The sequence below is a fragment of the Meles meles genome, chromosome 1 (genome assembly GCF_922984935.1).
Source record: "Meles meles chromosome 1, mMelMel3.1 paternal haplotype, whole genome shotgun sequence".
In the NCBI taxonomy this organism is placed as follows: Eukaryota; Metazoa; Chordata; class Mammalia; order Carnivora; family Mustelidae; genus Meles; species Meles meles.
This window is the reverse complement of record NC_060066.1, coordinates 183,067,914-183,085,478: the sequence shown is the minus strand read 5'-3', so window position 1 is coordinate 183,085,478 and position 17,565 is coordinate 183,067,914. Positions and strand designations below refer to the sequence as shown.

General features: G+C 45.9%; 2 protein-coding genes and 1 pseudogene across 3 annotated transcripts in view; 1 reads left to right on the top strand and 2 right to left on the bottom strand.

Moving 5' to 3' along the window:
* Nucleotides 1–1,458: 1,458 nt before the first annotated feature.
* Nucleotides 1,459–6,625, bottom strand: MED8 (mediator complex subunit 8). 2 transcript variants are annotated; one of them, XM_046004996.1, is made up of 7 exons: nt 6,581–6,625; nt 5,089–5,207; nt 4,238–4,382; nt 3,572–3,712; nt 3,296–3,377; nt 2,674–2,922; nt 1,459–1,834 (listed from the first exon to the last, which is right to left on the bottom strand). In XM_046004996.1, the coding sequence occupies exons 1-7, from the start codon at nt 6,584–6,586 to the stop codon at nt 1,770–1,772; spliced, it is 807 nt and encodes a 268-aa protein (XP_045860952.1). In that variant the 5' UTR covers nt 6,587–6,625; the 3' UTR covers nt 1,459–1,769. The 2 variants fall into 2 exon arrangements, with proteins under 2 accessions (XP_045860952.1, XP_045860943.1); XM_046004987.1 differs by lacking the exon at nt 6,581–6,625 and adding an exon at nt 6,056–6,085.
* An 81-nt stretch (nt 6,626–6,706) lies between these two features.
* SZT2 (SZT2 subunit of KICSTOR complex) overlaps nt 6,707–17,565 on the top strand; it is a 52,681-nt gene continuing 41,822 nt past the window's right edge. Inside the window, exon 1 of the mRNA XM_046001191.1 lies at nt 6,707–6,817. Coding sequence (XP_045857147.1) covers nt 6,791–6,817 — 27 coding nt within the window. The 5' untranslated portion in view covers nt 6,707–6,790. The remainder of the gene's footprint in view (nt 6,818–17,565) is intronic.
* LOC123947254 lies at nt 6,823–10,441 on the bottom strand (annotated as a pseudogene).

Here is a 17,565-nt window from a genome sequence, read left to right as displayed (position 1 = left end):
GAGACAACAAAGAAACCTGGGGTTGATGACCCTCAATAGAAGGGAATCTTCTGGTAGAATTAAGGACAGCAATCACCAAAAGCTGCTTCAGGGGTTTCAGAGATGTACAACTTGAACTTTATCCAATATGACAGTTAGCTTTGACACTTCCAGTGGCGGGGGTGGGGGGGAAGAACCTAAGGAACCCTTGAGCAGGCAGGCAGAGCAATAAGGCAGTATTGCTGAAGTGGCGGAAAGGTCTGGCATTGCCTCAGAGCTGAAAACAGGATGCCCCCATGCTGCTGTACGCTATGACCACTGAACTCTGCGGATCCCATCTCTTGTCTTGATGGGGCAGGAAGGGATGACATCAGAGACCACTTTCCCAGTCCTTTGCTGCCACAGCCTGGCAGAATTCTGCCCGGCACAAAACAAATGCCAATGCCCCGTTGTGTGACAGGAGAGAACGGAAGAAAGGCAGCCAGCAGGTATGAGCAGGCCCTCCTCATACCGCTCAGGATTTTCAGATGAAAGCTAACTGAAGCTAAGAAAACATTTTACGGAGAACAAATGAGAATTGCCTTGCAGCGACTCTGGAAGTCTCTGAGACTGGGTCTCTGATCCCTACATAGCTCTCTCATAAATCGCTGTCTGCTAAGCCTGACACAGTGGCCTCCAGTTTAAATAACTTTATTCAGAGAAACCCTTTCGTCCCCTCCTGACTCCGGCCCCGCCCCGGTGAGAAAGGCAGCTTAGCAGCAGACCCAACTCACACCGCTCTTCAGCTTGACGCAAAGCAGGCAAAGGTCCTGGTCGCTGTCCCCACCCACCAGCAATCTGGCTCTTAGTTGAGTTTCAGCGGACTGGAGGAAAGCCATCCTGGCTGGAGTCCAGGTACCACACACTGTTACCTTGAAGAAAGATAGTGCGAAGTGGAATTCTCCTCTCCCTCTAAAATAAGGAAAATGAGTCCAGAAAGAAGGGGCTTCTTCATGTGCAAAGAAAATCCCTTTCTCACACAGTCCTACCTGGTAGAGCCCGATCCTGGGAAGCCCCCACCCAAAGGACCTGCCAACATCTTCTTTCTTGTGTATGGGATGAGGTAAAGGGTAGGCGACTTTGTGACTATTGCCCGGGTAAGAGCTGAACTGGCTTCTTAAAGGAGAGGAGGAGGAGAGCAGACCCACACGTCACCAGAGCCCCAGGTGGACCATTTGACCCAGCCCAGAAGCTTCGCCGCCCACAGCCTTGAGAGATGGCCAGGATGGAACCTGGGCAGGGGGGACTGCCAAGCCGGCAAGCCCCTAAGGACATACAGAGCCTACGACAGTTTCTGTCTGCACAAAGTAAGCACAGGATTTCATACAGAACGAGGCCGCCCGTGACCCTGGGTCCGTCAGCTCACCACTGAGGTGAAGTGGTGTCAGATCCCGCTAAGTTCCGGATCCAGGACTAAGGAGGCAGCAGGGAGAAGTGCTGTAGAAACTATCATTTATTGAATACCCGTCATTTCACAGACTGTACTAAGTATTTTACATTCATTTCTCTTTTTAATCCTTAAAACATCCCTATGAGGTAGGTATCATTGCCATTTACAAACAAGAAAACAGGCTGAGAAAAATTAAGTCACTTGCCCAAGGTCACTCAGCTAGTCAGTGGTGGAGCTGGGATCTGTCTGGTGCCAAAAGCCCATGTTTTTATTGTACCCATCTAGTTCAGCTTAGGGAAGAAGGCAATTTCACCGCCCAGCTCTGCAAGGGGCACCGGGGAGTGGAGGTTGCTGGCCACACTCACCGCTGGTAGGGATGCATTGAAGCTGACTTGATGTTGGTTTTTATTCCACTTGGCATTTTCCCTAAAAGAAACATGAAGAAAGACACTTGCAGCATGGTGAGACTTTCATGATATACCGGAGCGATGGTCTCCTGGGTTCCCTTCCCTTCTGCCACCCCTTCGCTCTATCGTCTCAGAACCTCTGTGGCCTCTGACCCTGGGTAGTAAAGATCAGAGGTGTGGGTCTTAACCAGCCCTCTCCCTGAAGGTGTCTGGGAGGAGAGGGTTGATAGAGGAGGGTTGAAACACACCCGTCAGTCTCCTACTCAGCTACTCCCGGAAGAGACAGCTAGTCCCCATTTAATGCCACAGATAAATATATATATATATATATAAAATATCTTTTCTCTCATTATAATTGTTCCTTTTCCTGGACAGCTTTGAAAAAAAATAAATAACTCTTTTAGCCACGTACATCTGAACTCGTCCAGACTATTCTCATAACTATTAACGGTAAGCAGGAGAGACAGGATACAAAGAAGACATGGAGCTTGCCTGTTTGTCAATTCCCAGTGCACCTACTGAATGGTCTAAGACTGTTGGTCTCTCTAAGAAAAGACCCTGACAGCACACCTAGTATCCAGAGTAAATGGGACAGAACGGTAGCTGAGGTAGCTTCTAAGACCGGGGTGGGGGGAGGCGCAGTTTCTGTTGTTCAAAGTTCTTCCTTTCTCTGGAAAGGGCTCTTGCTGCTACAGACTCTCAAGGAGATTTTTACTTCTAAAAAATTGTTTTATGGGTCATAGTCCAAGAAGAAAAGGAGAAAATCTACAGCTCTGGGATGCTGGGGGCTCAGACAATGTAGCTTATTCCTGTTTCCATTCTCAAGGTCTGCTACCATGTCATTCCCTGCCCCCTCACCTGTTTGACCTGCTTGAGCCATCTGTACGCCACTGAGCAGCGGCTGCTGCTGGCTTGGAGCTCCTGCCATCTGCACCTGCTGCAGTCCTGAGGCTCCAGCAAGGATGGTCCCAGCTCCGGGCTGGCCCGGCTGGCCAGGACCACTGCTGCCTGAAGGTCTCCAGTTAGACAGCCCCTTCCCAAAGGCCACAGCGGCTACTAAAGCATTGGTGTCGGTAGGGTTAAAGGTCTGCTTGTTGGGCCGGAGACCTGAAGAAAAATGTGAAGTGAGGAGGCTGAGGTATGCCTCTGACCCTGGACTGAACCTAGCGGCAGGAAGATGAGGCCAAGCCTCAGGGCTCGGAGCACCAGAGCTCAGTAGCATCCACACTTACCAGCAGCCCAGAGGGAGAGCTCCCAAAGACCCCCACAGCTATCTCAGAATTCCCTCCTCTCATTTTGCCCATTTCTGCCACCTGCTCTAGGGCTAGCCCTAAGTACACATGCCAAACAGAATGGATGTGCCCCTTTCTGAAGCAGTTGGGTCTCCTGTCCTCACTCCACCACCACCGAAACCACCACTCCTATTCCAGCGAGTCCCTCCCTCTTTTCCTTCTCCATTTCGCCACCCATCCTTCCGTACCTCCACTCTCTGATTCCCGTTCCTCTTTGCTGATTTTCTCCAGAAGGTTTGAGCACATTTTATTTAAGCTCTGGATCTGCTTCTGTAACACACACACGTTTGTGCAGAGATCAGGGAAAACAAGAAATGAGTGCGGTGAAGTTTCTTCCCTGTGCTCTTCCAGGGGCAACTTACGGGTAACCAACTGTGCATCCCCACCAGACACAGATGCTAATGCCTAGCTTCTTGTGATGGGACTCGGGGTATGGGGCAGGGCGGGTGGGGTAGCCGTCCAACCTGAGCTGCATCAGCACCAATGCGGGCCGCATCTGTGGTTAGCTGCTTTTCTTGTTCTTCAACCTCAGGGTCGGGCTTGGTTCTCAGATGGTCAGGGACCACCTCATGGCTGAAAACAGGAACTCGTCCTTCAGTCTGCCGCTGTAACACAGATTTTATTGATCCTCCTATGCAACTCAAGTAGACTCAGTCTAGCGTGATATATGCAGTTCCTTCCATAGGTAAATGATACATTTTCAGGGAAAACACCACCTGACCCTTATAATATCTAGCTTCCAGGGACACTACTGCCCTTACTCCCTGCTTCATTTCTGTCTCCTCGTACTTCTCTTTCTACCAGACTTAGGGGCAAGTTTCTCTTTGCTACATTTTAATATAATACCAAAATGGACAAACTCACAAAAGAACATACTTTTTGCTCAAGGTAGGTATTGGAAGAGAAAGGTCTTTGCCTTAGTGACATAGGCCTCAGGTTTATTTGGCACTATTTGGGAGTGGCTCCCCAACTCCAGAAGGAAAAAAAGCAAGGTCTCCAAAATGTAGCCCTTGCTTTCTACCATCATACGCTATGCCTTCAGAACGTCTAAAATAACCCAGCAACAATTGTGCTCTAAGTCCTCATCTAAGAATTTAATTTTCCATGCCGTACCCTTCTCCTTCTCTTACCATAAGATCTTCATCGCGGTCTGGGGACAGCACCAGAGGGATGATGACCTGGTTACGGAACAGTGGTGTCTTTTCATGCTTCAAGACCTTGTTCAAAGTGTTCAGCTGTCCGGAGAGCAAAGCAAAGCTGTCCAGGACAGAGGGCCTGGTGGTGATAAAAAGGTGTCAGAATGTTCTCAGTAAAGTAGCCCTGAAGCAGTTCTTCAGACTAGGAATACCCAGGCTCACCCCAGAAAGGCTCCTAGCACTTCACCTGGACTGGGCAGGAATCAGACTGGCTCCCAGGGATTGTGGGGTTAGGAAAGAGGGACACACTTTAAGTTTTTTGACACAGGTGGAAAAATAAGGCAGTTCATTCTCTGAATGGGGTGAGGACCAGTGGCAAAATAAGAACCATGGCTATACCTATCACTAAACGTTCAGAAACTGTTGGTAAAGGCCTCCTTTCAGGTCTAAAAAGAGGATCCACACTTCCAGAGTAGGCTGGACCTAAAAGACTCAGCAATATCTCTGGTAAGAGATCCAGGATGAACACTGGATTCTTACTGTAGCAGGAGGACCCACTGAGGGAATACCTTCTCCCAGAGAAGTCAAAGGGTGAGAATCAAAAGCTAGAAAGAACTTGGGTTGGGAAACTGGACATTTCTCTACTTCCTTGCCATGGTGGCCCTAAGACAAACTTCACTTGTTAAATGTTGGGAAATCCAGCTCTTTCCAAATCAAAAGATGTTTGCCAAGTGCTAAGTTGTGACATCACTGGAGATGTCCTATCCACCAGGAGACCTTCCCCCCACCCCCCCCCAGCACACACACCCATGAAGCCCTCCTCAGCTTGCCTTGGCAACCCTTACCAGGTCAGCCGGTCATACTCGTTCTCCAACTTGTAAATGAAACTCCCCAGTGAGTTCTTCAGATCAGCCACTTGACTCAGCAGTGCATCTAATGATGCCTCAAGCTGCTTCTCCTCCCTCTGCACCAATAGGAACAGGTTGGTTACCCAGATAGCCGTGAGTATGACACATACAGAGGAAGGCTGAAAACCCGGGATGACAGTATGCAAAACTAGTCAAGTAACACAGGATCTCCCCGGCGCAGGAGAGCCAGACTGTTTTCTATCTTTGGTATTTGGGTTACAGACAGCATCAACCCTTAGACCTTTCAATCCATTCCCCTGACCTCAATTCCTCCTTTCTCTCATCATCTCCTAATTCATGTCTGGCTTTTCTCTGCATTGGAAACACTCTGTACTCGCTCACTGGGACATTTTCACAAGACCTAATGCCTGGGCTTTATTATCTTTTGTGCACGTCTGCAGCATATGTATTTCAGCTTCTTCTATACTAGAACCTGCCTCGTGAGCCTGGCAGTTCTTGCCAATAACAATCTCTAGGAAAACCTACCCACATACCAAGGTTTCCCTGAATACCAGGCTTGTACCATCCCTGCGCCCCACTCTCCCCCACTCTTCCTTTGGCCTTAGCATTTGATGTTTTCAAACTTCTTCTAACCGAGTTAATCGTCACTCGTTTTATCTCTGTGTCAATATTCCTGTGTCCCTTTCACAAGTTTAGTCAACTTATAAATGTTTACTGACAGAGAACTAGGTGCAAGAAAGTAAGTGGCAAGTGACAAACAAAACAAAACAAAACGAAATAAAGGCACATGCTCCTAAGCACCAGAGAAACAATTTTAAATGCTGGGGTGTCTGCAAGCATTTCCTTTCCAGCTGCTGTCTCCAGTTTAACTTCATTTCTTTATCCTTAACAATTAACGGGCTCAGGCCGGGAAAAATGATGCGAAATCGTCTTGCAAACTCACCAATGTGTATGACATGAGCCTTGATCCTGGGTTCCACCCACAGCCTCAGATTATAATTAGCTCAGCTTTCTGCCACCCCACCCCGCAATTCCTTCACCGCCCCCCACTCCTCTCCCAACCCCGGCTTCTCTCCAATTCCAGTTCCCTTGTTATGTCTGCATCCAACAGCGTCCATCTAACAGTCTAGGCCGGGGCCTGAGCCAACCCGCCACTTTCTTGAGCCGTCTTCCTTGGACTGCATTTCAACCTTCCCAGGTTACAGCAGCCTGATCCCTTCGTGCACCCCAGCAAGTCCGCGGGCCTCCTTCCTCGCAACTCGGCCAAAGTCTCCTGCTAGATGGGCCCCACCCCCACCTCAGCAGTCGGCCGCGCCTCCCCATCCCGCGGGCCCATACCCGTCAGCTCTGGGCTCTGCTCTCTCCTGCCAGCCCCAACTCCTCACTCTCCTCGGCCAGCCCACTCTCAGTCCAGTTGCCTGAAGCTAGCTAACTAGCTAGCGGTCAACAGTCCCAAACCCGCTCTCACCTGCATCGCGGCGGCAGCGGCGGCGGCAACGACTTCCCCTTCCGGTTTCCTAGTCAGCTTGCCACTCTGAGAGGGCTTCGTCCCCCAATCAGAAAGTTCAGAGCTCGGCCCTCCCACTTACTTCCGGCTCCTGCGAGGCTCCAGTAGCCGGGTCAGGGGTCACCAGTGGAGCATCTTTTCTGGCCCGGGCCGGCGCGGGAGGGCTGTGTGATGGCCTCGGAGCGCCCGGAGCCGGAGGTGAGGGGCGGGCGGGCGCAACGCTGGGCGCTGGGCCTCGAGCCCCGAGGGGGAGGGTCCAGCAGCCCGGCGCGGCGGCGGCCTCCTCCCGGCCTGGGGGCGGCCGGGCCAAGTTGACTGGGCAGAGATGGGCCCAGCCCGGAAGGCCCAGCAATTGAACCTCCTCCCCGCGACCCGCAGTTTTCTCCGTGGGGGAAGGGGGGGCTGCTAGAGCAAAAACCCGTCGCTTTTTGCTTATTAAAATTTCAGATACGTCGCCGACTCTAGAGCTCTCGGATTCCTCGGTTTTAATAATATTAGCAAAACCTGTGGTTTGATTTTCTGCTGCAGTTTCCATGGGCAACACGGTAGTTGACCTGCTTTGCTGGTTTATGCATTTCTCCAAACATTGGAATGCCATAAACAGCATGAATTAATTCAGTTGTAGCGCTTGTGGACTTAGGGAGCAGCTTTGGTTTCGTGAAAAAAACATTTGACTAGGAGTGATACCTCCTCCCGATACTGGCTCTGCTATTTAGCTATCTGTGCAACTTTGGGCAAGTCTTGACTATCAGGATCCTGTTTCCTTCTTCATAGAATACCTGTTTTATGGTGTGTTGTGAGGACCTTATGTATTAAACCAGAAAATGTATATGAGGCATCCATCGGGGTGCTAATGCAAGGAACTTATACCCACGTGATGTTATTCAAACTTGTGCGAGGAAGGGAAGGGGGCAGTATCCTTTCTCATTTACAGATAAGGAAACTGAAAAGTGAAGGAGGTTAAGTACCTTACCCAAGTGCTACTCAGCGGAGGAGTGGCAGAGTTTTGAAGTTAAAAGACCTGAGCATAAAACCTATCAGATCTGGAAAGAACAACATCACTAGAAGAGGTGCCCAGTGTTCTAAGAGAGTATATGAGTAGGTGGGAAGGGCCACGGATGTGTATAATGACATAAATAGTAGTCATTATGTAGCGAATGCTTCCTGCAACCTCTGCACTTCACCAATATCAATTAGTGCTCTCATCCCTAGACACTTTCATCAGCTCCATCTTTCGGTTGGGGAAATTGAAGCACACAGCTCACCAGAGTCACATGGTTACACAGCTAGTAAGTAGTAGAGCCAGGACTCTCAAAATCAGGTGGCCTGGCTCCAGAGCTTGTGTTTTTAACCATCATGATTATAGTATAATAATACTGTAGCCACAGGGTGGTAAATCTCCAGTTTGTTGGGCTTTGATGTGTTGAGACCCAAGTTTAAGTAGGAAAACTTGTGCTCTTTAAAAGAATCAGATGGGGCGCTTGGGTGGCTCAGTGAGTTGAGCTTTTGGTTTCAGCCCGGGTCATGATCTCGGGGTCATGAGATTGAGACCCATGTTGGGAAGGGAGTCTGCTTGAGATTTTCTCTCCCTCTTCCCCTTCACCCCTCAAATAAATAAATAAATCTTCGAAAAAAAAATAAAAGAATCAGATATGTTCCACAGGGAATGATGGAATAGCCCATGCGTCGGAAGTATCAATATTGAGAAAGACTGAAAGAATTTGAAGTACATTCTAAGGATTAAGATGAAAGGAAATGGGGGGATGTTGTAGGGAAATACAACATACTTTTAAGGCAGATAATGTAAAACAGCATTGACCAGGGCATCTGGGTGGTTCTGTCGGTTAAGCATCTGGCATCTGATTTCGGCGCATGTCCTGATGTCAGGGTTGTGAGATCATGATGTCAGGGTCATGAGATCAGCCCCAGCTCATGCTCCACATTCAGCGGGGAGTCTGCTTGAGATTCTTTCTCTCCCTCTCTGCCCCTCCCCCCAATAAATAAATAATTCTTTAAAAAAAAAAAATAGCACTGTCCAGTAGAAATCTAATGGAAGCCATATATGTAAATTTTTAGTAGCCACGTTTAAAAGGATAAGAAAACAAATGAAATCAATTCTAGTAATGTGTTTTAACTTTACATTTGCAAAATATTACCATTTCATCATGTGATAAATATTAAAAATTATGAGATATTATTCTTTTTTTTTAAACATCACAAATAAGATTTTTTATTTGTCACCATTAAATGTCTGAATTATAAACAGATTCTTGGACTGGTGGCTCATATCACCATGAATCTCCATGAGCTTTCCCATTTCAAACTTGGGCTCTTCAGCATTTTTACTTTTCTAACAAAGACATCATAGAGTGGATAAATAGACTGACAAACTTTTTCTGTATCTTTTCCAATGCTGTCTGGAATCAATTTATTGACCACTTCTTTCAAGTCATTTGTCCGAACCTCTCGGGTCATAATCTCCATCATCTTTGTCCGAATTTGGCGGACCTGTTGGTGCTGAGCTTAAGAGGTCTTCCGAATCTGATTCTTGCATTTTTTAGTAAAACTGACACAAAACAGACAAAGCAAATAACCATCAGTAGTCTTTTTTTTTTTTTAAGATTTTATTTATTTGACAGACAGAGATCACAAGTAGGCAGAGAGGCAGGCAGAGAGGGGGGAAGCAGGCTCCCTGCCGAGCAGAGAGCCGGATGTGGGGCTCCATCCCAGGACCCCAGGATCACGACCCGAGCCGAAGGCAGAGGCTTTAACCCACTGAGCCACCCAGGTGCCCCCCCCATCAGTAGTCTTGACATCAACATGAGCTTCAATCATGGTCTGGCATTTTTTGACCATGGAGCACACTTTGTCATGGGTAAGATCCATGCCATGGAAATTATTCAGACAGTTTTTGCCCTGAACATCCTCAGTAATTAGCTTGAATTTTCTTTTCTTTTTCTTTTTTTAAGATTTTATTTATTTATTTGACAGACAAAGATCACAAGTAGGCAGAGAGGCAGGCTGAGAGCGAGGAGGAAGCAGCCTCCCTGCCAAGCAGAGAGCCTGATGCGGGGCTCGATCCCAGGACCCTGGAACCATGACCTGAGCCGAAGGCAGAGGCTTTAACCCACTGAGCCACCCAGGTGCCCTTAGCTGGAATTTTCTAAGTGCAACTTCATTCTGCAAATCGGCAAGACTCACTTGAAAAACACGACCCCTGAGGCCATCAGATACAATCTTGGTTCCTTGAGTTCTTGTGACTAATGTTTTCCCAATATTTCTTTTTTTTTTTTTTAAGATTTTATTTATTTATTTGACAGAAATCACAAGTAGGCAGAGAGGCAAGCAGAGAGAGAGGGGGAAGCAGGCTCCCTGCTGAGCAGAGAGCCCGATGTAGGGCTCGATCCCAGGGCCCTGGGATCATGACCTGAGCCAAAGGCAGAGGCTTAACCCACTGAGCCACCCAGGTGCCCCCCAATACTTCTTAAATTGAACATAGCTGGTGCTTTCACATTATACCAATATTTCTTTTTTTTTTTTTTTAATATAAAGCACAAAGATCACAAGTAGGCAGAGAGGCAGGCAGAGAGAGAGGAGGAAGCAGGCTCCCCGCAGAGCAAAGAGCCTGATGTGGGGCTCGATCCCAGGACCCTGGGATCATGACCTGAGCCGAAGGCAGAGGCTTTAACCCACTGAGCCACCCAGGCGCCCCTATACCAATATTTCTTAGCTCCCTTTCTTGGCTTCCTTTTTGCCGCCTTTTGTAAGGTGCTTATTCTTGCTGACCACCTTTGTGCTGCTTCGGGAGCCAAAAGGTATCATTCTTTTTTGTACCAAATTTTTAAAAATCCATCATGTGTTTTACACTTAACAGTACATCTCGTTTTGGACCATTGGAGTAGCAACATTTTACTCAGTAGCCCCATTTGGTAGTGGCTACTGTATTGATCAGTGCAGATCTGTAGTAACTTGGAGTGAAGACACATACTGGTGGAAGTCTCATTCAGCCAAACGGTAAGCATGTGTTAAGTTCTTGATTTGCATTTCTGAAAATTTTATCTCAGAGAGTCAGGGGAGTGAAGAGGTCTGCCCCTGGGCAGAATAGTGACTTTTAGAGGTTGTTGCAGTCCTAAGAGAAAAAAAAATTGGGCATAGTCAGATTTAAGAAGTCATTCATTCATCAAATACTGAAAATACTTTATGAGTGCTACTATGGACTCAGAATTGTGCTAAGTATCAGGGTGAATGCCAAGTAGTGTAAGACAGACATGTCCCCTACTTTAATGGGGTAAGCAAACGTTGACTTATAATGAGGGCTGCAAAGGAAAACTACAGAGTGAATGAGTGTTTGAAAGGAGTTCTTAACCGACTCTGTTAAGAAGTATGAGCGGAGAGGTGAGTTGGGATGCCTTTTCAGAGAAATGACATTTCAGTCTGAAGAATGAGTAAAAGTTGGCCGTGAGCAGAGGCAATAGTAAAAATCCTAGGGTGAGAAGGATCTAGAGCCTTTAGAGAACAGAAGAAGCAGCTGCTAATGTGGGTGCAATGGGACAGTGAGAATAGCTAACACCAAGAATAGCTAACACTTCAGGAGGGCTTACTGAGTATCACCTAATCCTTGTAGAATCCCCACGAAGTAGGCATTATTATTTTCCCAGTGTTGCAGATGAGGAAACTAAGGCACAAGAGTTTAAGTAACTTCACCACCAAGGCCTTATACTAATAAGCAGTAGCAGAACCAGTGTTTAAAAGATCCTAGGTGCTCTAACTCTGTGGGATATTGGGGAGAGATGAGAAGAGTGAGGCTGAGCCTGTGCTAGAGGTTCCGGACTTTGGCGTATATACAGTAGTTAGGAGCCTTCAGAGAGTTCAAGGTGGGAAAGTATCAAAATTATTTCATGGGATTCTGTTAACAGAGAATAGCATTAGGTTTGGAAAAGTTTTCAAAGATTATTTATACCCTAACCACAAAGGGGCAGGGGCAAAGAACAAACAAAACCAACAAATTGAGGCGGGCAATGTTTCTTTCATCCTGGTATACGTGGTATGAAGCACAGTGCCTAATAATGTGTTATTCATCTTGTTAGACATGGTATGTAGGCCTCAATAAGTGTTCCAAAGAATGCTAGGCTTCTTCTGTCATTGTTTGGATTCTCATGTTTAATTGCAACAACATCCGTATGAAGTAGACATTCTCACCTACATGTTATCAATGAAGAAACTGAGGCCTGGAAAAATTAAGTAACTTGTCCAAGCTCACATAGATATCAAGTAGTAGAACCAGATTTGAATCCAGGTCTCTGACTCCGGAACCCTGCTGTGTCTTTGCCAGACTACTCCAAGAGTAATGCACATGAGACTTGGGGATTAAATATCAGGGAACTGAAGCTCCATGTGAGTTGGATGCTGGGAGAACACAACCATTTCAGAGATTGTCAGACATTAAAGTGGAAGAATCCCTTGGGGAAGCTTGTTAAATTGAGGTTCCTGAGTCCTGTCAACTCAAATTCAGTTGATCTGGGTCATGCCCAGAAATCTGCATTTTTTTTTTTTTTAAGATTTTATTTATTTGACAGAGACCTCAAGTAGGCAGAGAGGCAGGCAGAGAGAGAAAGAGGAGGAAGCAGCCTCCCTGATACAAGGATCCATCCCAGGACCCTGGGATCATGACCTGAGCCAAAGGCAGAGGCTTTAACCCACAGAGCCACGCAGGCACCCCAGAAATCTGCCTTTCAATAAGCACTTCAGGCCATTCTGATGGCACCTGGTCCTTGGATCACACTTCGAAAACTACTGTTTTCGCTGCTTGGATTAATTCTTTATTTTTCTGGTTCTGATCAGTTATATCTTGAATATGAGGAACTCTTCGAGATGATGGTTTGAACACATAGCTGTTGACTTTGAAGGATCGTGGATGAGGGAGAATGTTGTGAGAAAGCTCACATTGAACAACCGTCCCTTGTTTCAAGAGGTGGATTCTGTAAGAACTAGTTGATGACCTAGTTTGGCTTCAGCTTGGCCTTGAGCAGTCAGTCCATAGTTCAAAATAACTTTCAAGACAAGGTGAAGAAATTGAAGCAATACAGTGGTGGAATTAAGCAGCCTACTAACTACTGCTAATCTAAAGAACATTTCTAATACCACAGCCCCCCCAGGGTGTCCTCCATCTGGTTTATCTCCCCTTTCTCCTCACCTAGCAAACCCTGCTCAACCTTCAGTGTCACTTTCTCCTAAGATCTAGCCTGGGTCAAGTTACGTTGTTATATGCTGCCATAGAACCACATTCTTCTCATTGGTGCACTTACTCAGTTTGTAATAATATAGTAAGTAGAGTGGTTATGTGATTAGGGGTATTTTTTTCTTTATTATAGGGTAAATTTTGTGAGAGCAGAGAATGCCAGTTTTTGCTTTCCATGGTATCCTTAGGACCTAGCCCGGTGCTGGCATGTAGCTGGCTCTCCCATCAATTTGTTGACCAATGAATGAATGTACACTCATCTTGTCTTTGTCCTCTTTGGACCAGGTTGAGTTTTTGATGGCATCGTGACCAAATTAGCAGGGAAATTAAGCTAGAAAGAGATTTGCTAGAGGGTAAAACAGCACTCTGAGCCTCACAATAGAGTAATAGACTGAATTTATCCAGTGTAACAGGACTAATTGAATAATTGTATGTGTCCCCAAAAGCCTGCATGAGGACAGAATGGAGGGTGTGTCTTAACAGCAACACAAGTGAGAAAGTCATGAAGGTTCCCTGCGCCAACAGGATGGTGAAGCTTCCAAATAGAGCTTAGGAGACTCTGAATCTGTGGCCACACCTAGATACTGTGTTCCATTCTGGCCCCTACATTTTAAGTTGAAAAAGAGACCGGCCAGTGTACCTAGGCATATCATCGAAGATATAAAATAGTGAAGAAACTGGAGACCATGCCGTTTGAGATCTACCTAAAGAATTTGGGAGATGTTTACTATGGAGAAGCAGAGACTTGTGCCTGCCTTCAGATGTTTGTTAGAGTCTCCTTAACCAAAAGTGGTTTAGATGTTTTCAAGAGAACAGATCTCAAGGATGGGTTAAGATGATATCAAGAAGACATCTTGGCTCAGTATGAGGAAACGCCCAGCTATGCCACATAACTGAAGAAGAGCAAAAAAAGCTGATGAATGGTTGTGTGGGACTCCTTTCAGACTTAGAGAAGCACCTTTTCGATGAATTATTTATTACTTGTTAACACTAATATGCGCATTTATCCTTTTACATGGTGTTGGGGTAAGTGATCATACTTTATAGAGGAGGAAACTAAAACTCAAGCCCAGAGGCTCAGCTGTCAAAGCACACATTGGAACCCACATGAGCACCCCCCTCCCCAGATTCCAAGAATAGTTAAAAAAAAAAAAAAAAAAAAAGAGAATATTTAAAAAGCACATATTAGTGAAAACCTGGTAAAAACAACTTTCGTGGAAGCAAAGGAAAAACCCAAACAATAAAATAGGCTAGTTTTTCCATAAAGTAGATGAGGAAGGATGGGAACTCTTGGACAACAAAGAGCAGGTATTGATAACAGTGAAAAATTAGGAATCACTGGTAAGAAATTCAGAACATAACTTGACACAGGGAAGAAAATAAGTAAAGCTTGTGAGAACAATTTCCTTCATTTATACATCCATTCAACAAATATTTGAGCCCCTAGTGTGTCTTGGCACTGTGCTAGTTGCTCGGGATACAGCAAAGAACAATATATGGACACAATTTCTACCTCCCTGGAGCTTCCAGACTTTTAGGGGAAACAGACATTACGAAATACACAAATACTTCATTATAAACTGGTGGGTGCTGTGAAGAGTTATAGACTACCTCCTGAATGCCTGATAGAAATACCTAACTTAGTGTAGGGAATCATAGAAAGATCCATTCATTAAAACCAGAATCACCAATATTTTAGTGCTAGAAGATGGAATGAGCAAGTGTTCCCTGTTGTTCCTATGGTGCTGACCCACAGACATGTGTTCTCCCCTGTTTAACCCAGCTCAGATGGGACCCAAACTCACTTTGGTGTTTCCTTGCATTTCCTTGTTTCTTTCTTTGGAAAGAAAAAAAAAAGTCTTTACTAACTACCAAAGAAGAACAAGAGGAAAATAGTACCGAGATTAGTGTTAAGATTATCTCACCTTGAGAAGAGTTGTGCTGAGTATTAGTTTTATTTTTATTTTTATTTTTTTAAGTAGGCTCCATGCCCAGTGTGAAGCCCAACATGGGGCTTGAACTCACAACCCTGAGATCAAGACCTGAGCTGAGATCAAGAGTTGGACACTTAGGGGCACCTCTGGCTTAGTCAGTTAAGCCACTGCCTTCGGCTCAGGTCATGATCCCAGGGTTCTGGGATCGAGCCCCGCATCAGGTTCCCTGCTTGGTGGAGAGCCTGCTTCTCCCTCTTCTGTCTGCCGCTCTGCTTACTTGTACTCTCTGTCTCTCTGTCAAATAAATAAAATCTCTTTAAAAAAAAAAAAAAGTTGGACACTTAACCAACTAAGCCACCCAGGCTCCTGCTGATTATTAGTTTTAAACATCAACCTTGCTTTGCTGAGGACATATGGTGAATTCACTTATTGAGCAAAATCATAAGGAGCATCTGTTGTGCTAGGCACTGCTATAGGCTTTGAGGATAGAGTGATAAACAGGACTGCTGAATTTGGGTGTCCTTCCTATTCTGATAACACTCTGAGCCCCAGACCATCCTTTTCTAGATAAACCTTGGCCCGGATCCAGCATCAGCAGTTAGACAAGAGTAGGCACCCATCTCACACCCACACCAGCTCAGCCAGTCCTGAAAGAGAGCTTGACTAGTTTATGAAAGCATCCCACCCTGAAACCAAGGGCCAGGCAGAGGGCAAGTAACTGCTGCATTTTCCTTCTTTGCCAATAAATCCCTTTTCAATTTCTAGCATCTTGCCAATGAGGGTGTACAATCTGATGGGACCTTTGGGGGGAATGGTGGTTAGAAGTGATGGTAAATACCTATATTTGATTTTTCTAGTTAACTTGGGAATCATTCCGCAGCTTACTGGTTTCCAGTGCTATCTTGGCCATCCTTGACACCTTTTTGTTACTTTCTAATTAATCACCAATTTTTGTCTTGTTCCAAAGATTCCTTAAAATGTCAGCTAAGCTCAGTTGTCTTGAAAGTTAGTTCGGCTGAGTGTGTGTGTGTGTGTGTGTGTATAAAACCAGGCTTTCTCAACAAAAGGCATTGCTGGTTTTACATTCTGGCACAGCTGCTGTCTCATGGGGGACCAGTCTCAGTTTATAGAATGGCTGCTTTGAGTAGCTCTGGTCTAGGCCACTGTCATCTCCCCTGGTCGTTAGGGGATCTTTCTAAATCACATGGTAGCCAGAGGGAATTTTTTTTTAATGCAGATATAACATTACTGCTCTGCTAAAAAAAAAAAAAGTTCAGTAGTTTGCCCTATAATATTGAATTACATCACATTGATGTTTTAATTATTTTTTTAATCTTCCTGATTATGCCAGAGCATCCTTTCTGCCTGTAGAGACCCATCACATTCCCTTTTTTTTTTTTTTTTAATATTTTAAAGGCACCTGGGTGGCTCAGTCAGTAAGCATCTACCTTTCGGCTCATGTCATGATCCAAGGGTCCTAGGACCGAGTTCCATACTGGGCTCCTTGCTCAGTGGGGAGCCTGCTTCTGCCTCTGCCACTCCCTCTGCTTGTACCCTCTCTCTCTCAGACAAATAAATAAATAAAATCCTTTTTAAAAAAGATTTTGAGGGGTGCCTGGGTGGCCCAGTGGGTTAAAGCCAATGCCTTCGGCTCAGGTCATGATCCCAGACTCCTGGGATGGAGCCCCACACCGGGCTCTCTGCTCAGCAGGGAGCCTGCTTCCTCCTCTCTGCCTGCTTCTCTGCCTACTTGTGATCTCTGTCAAATAAATAAGTAAAACCTTTAAAAAAAATAAAAATAAAAAAGACTTTGAGAGCAAGAAAGAGAGAATGGGATGGAGGGAGAGGGGAGAAGCAGTCTCCCTGCTGAGCAGGAAGCCCGAAATATGGCGCTCTATCCCAGGACCCTGAGAGTATGACCTGAACTAAAGGCAGACGCTCAACAGACCGATCCATCCAGGCGCACCAAATCTTTCCTGCTCTTTCCCCAGTTTTATCCATTTGTCATGCTCAGTCGTTGGGCATTGTGGCTCATGAGGCCTGAGTTTGATTTCTGATCCTCTTCCTACTAATTGCGTTAAATCATTTCAAGTTTTTTTTCTATTAATGTTTTATGTGCCAACTGAATGAGCATACTTGTGTAAAGAGCCTTGTGTTGTGCCTGGTAGTAACCTGTAATAGTTAATTTATTTTATTTATTTGACATCTCGAGAGAGAGAGTGAGAGAGGGAACACAAGCAGCAGGAGTGGGAGAGAGAGAAGGTGGCTTCCCATCAGGCAGGGAGCCTGATGTGGGGCTCCATCCCAGGGCCCTGGGGTCATGACCTGAGCTGAAGTCAGATGCTTAACGACTGAGCCACCCAGGCACCCCTGTAATAGTTCATTTTTAGCATATTTTTTCTAAGTGTGAGGCACGGTGCTGAGCACTTGATGTACCTGAATTCACTTAACCCACTTAACAACACTAGATCGGTGTTAGGGTTAGATCCATTTTATGTGTAAGCACTGAGGCTTGGCGAGGCTGATTACCCTTTCCCCAACCTCACAGGCAACTAAGAGGCCAAATTGGGATTCATGCCAGGCTGTCTGAGCTGAAGTTCTTGCACTTAGCTTCTCCAGGGGGCCATCAGATATATTACGGGTACTCAAGGAATGGGAGTGCCTTCCCTCTTCTTGCCTTCTGCTCTCACCCATGCCACTTCCCAGAGGCTGTTTCTGCATCTTTTGCTACGTGCCTTCTGTCCTGAAGAAGAAGGGCTTTTTTCTGTCTTTAG

Bases quoted from the DNA above. Each gene is read 5' to 3' on its own strand.
- MED8 (XM_046004987.1), bottom strand. The intron at 3,378-3,571 runs GTTGGACGGCTA...TGTGTGTTACAG, and splicing joins TTGGTGCTGATGCAGCTCAG to AAGCAGATCCAGAGCTTAAA. The intron at 2,923-3,295 runs GTACGGAAGGAT...ATTTTTCTTCAG, and splicing joins ACGGGAATCAGAGAGTGGAG to GTCTCCGGCCCAACAAGCAG.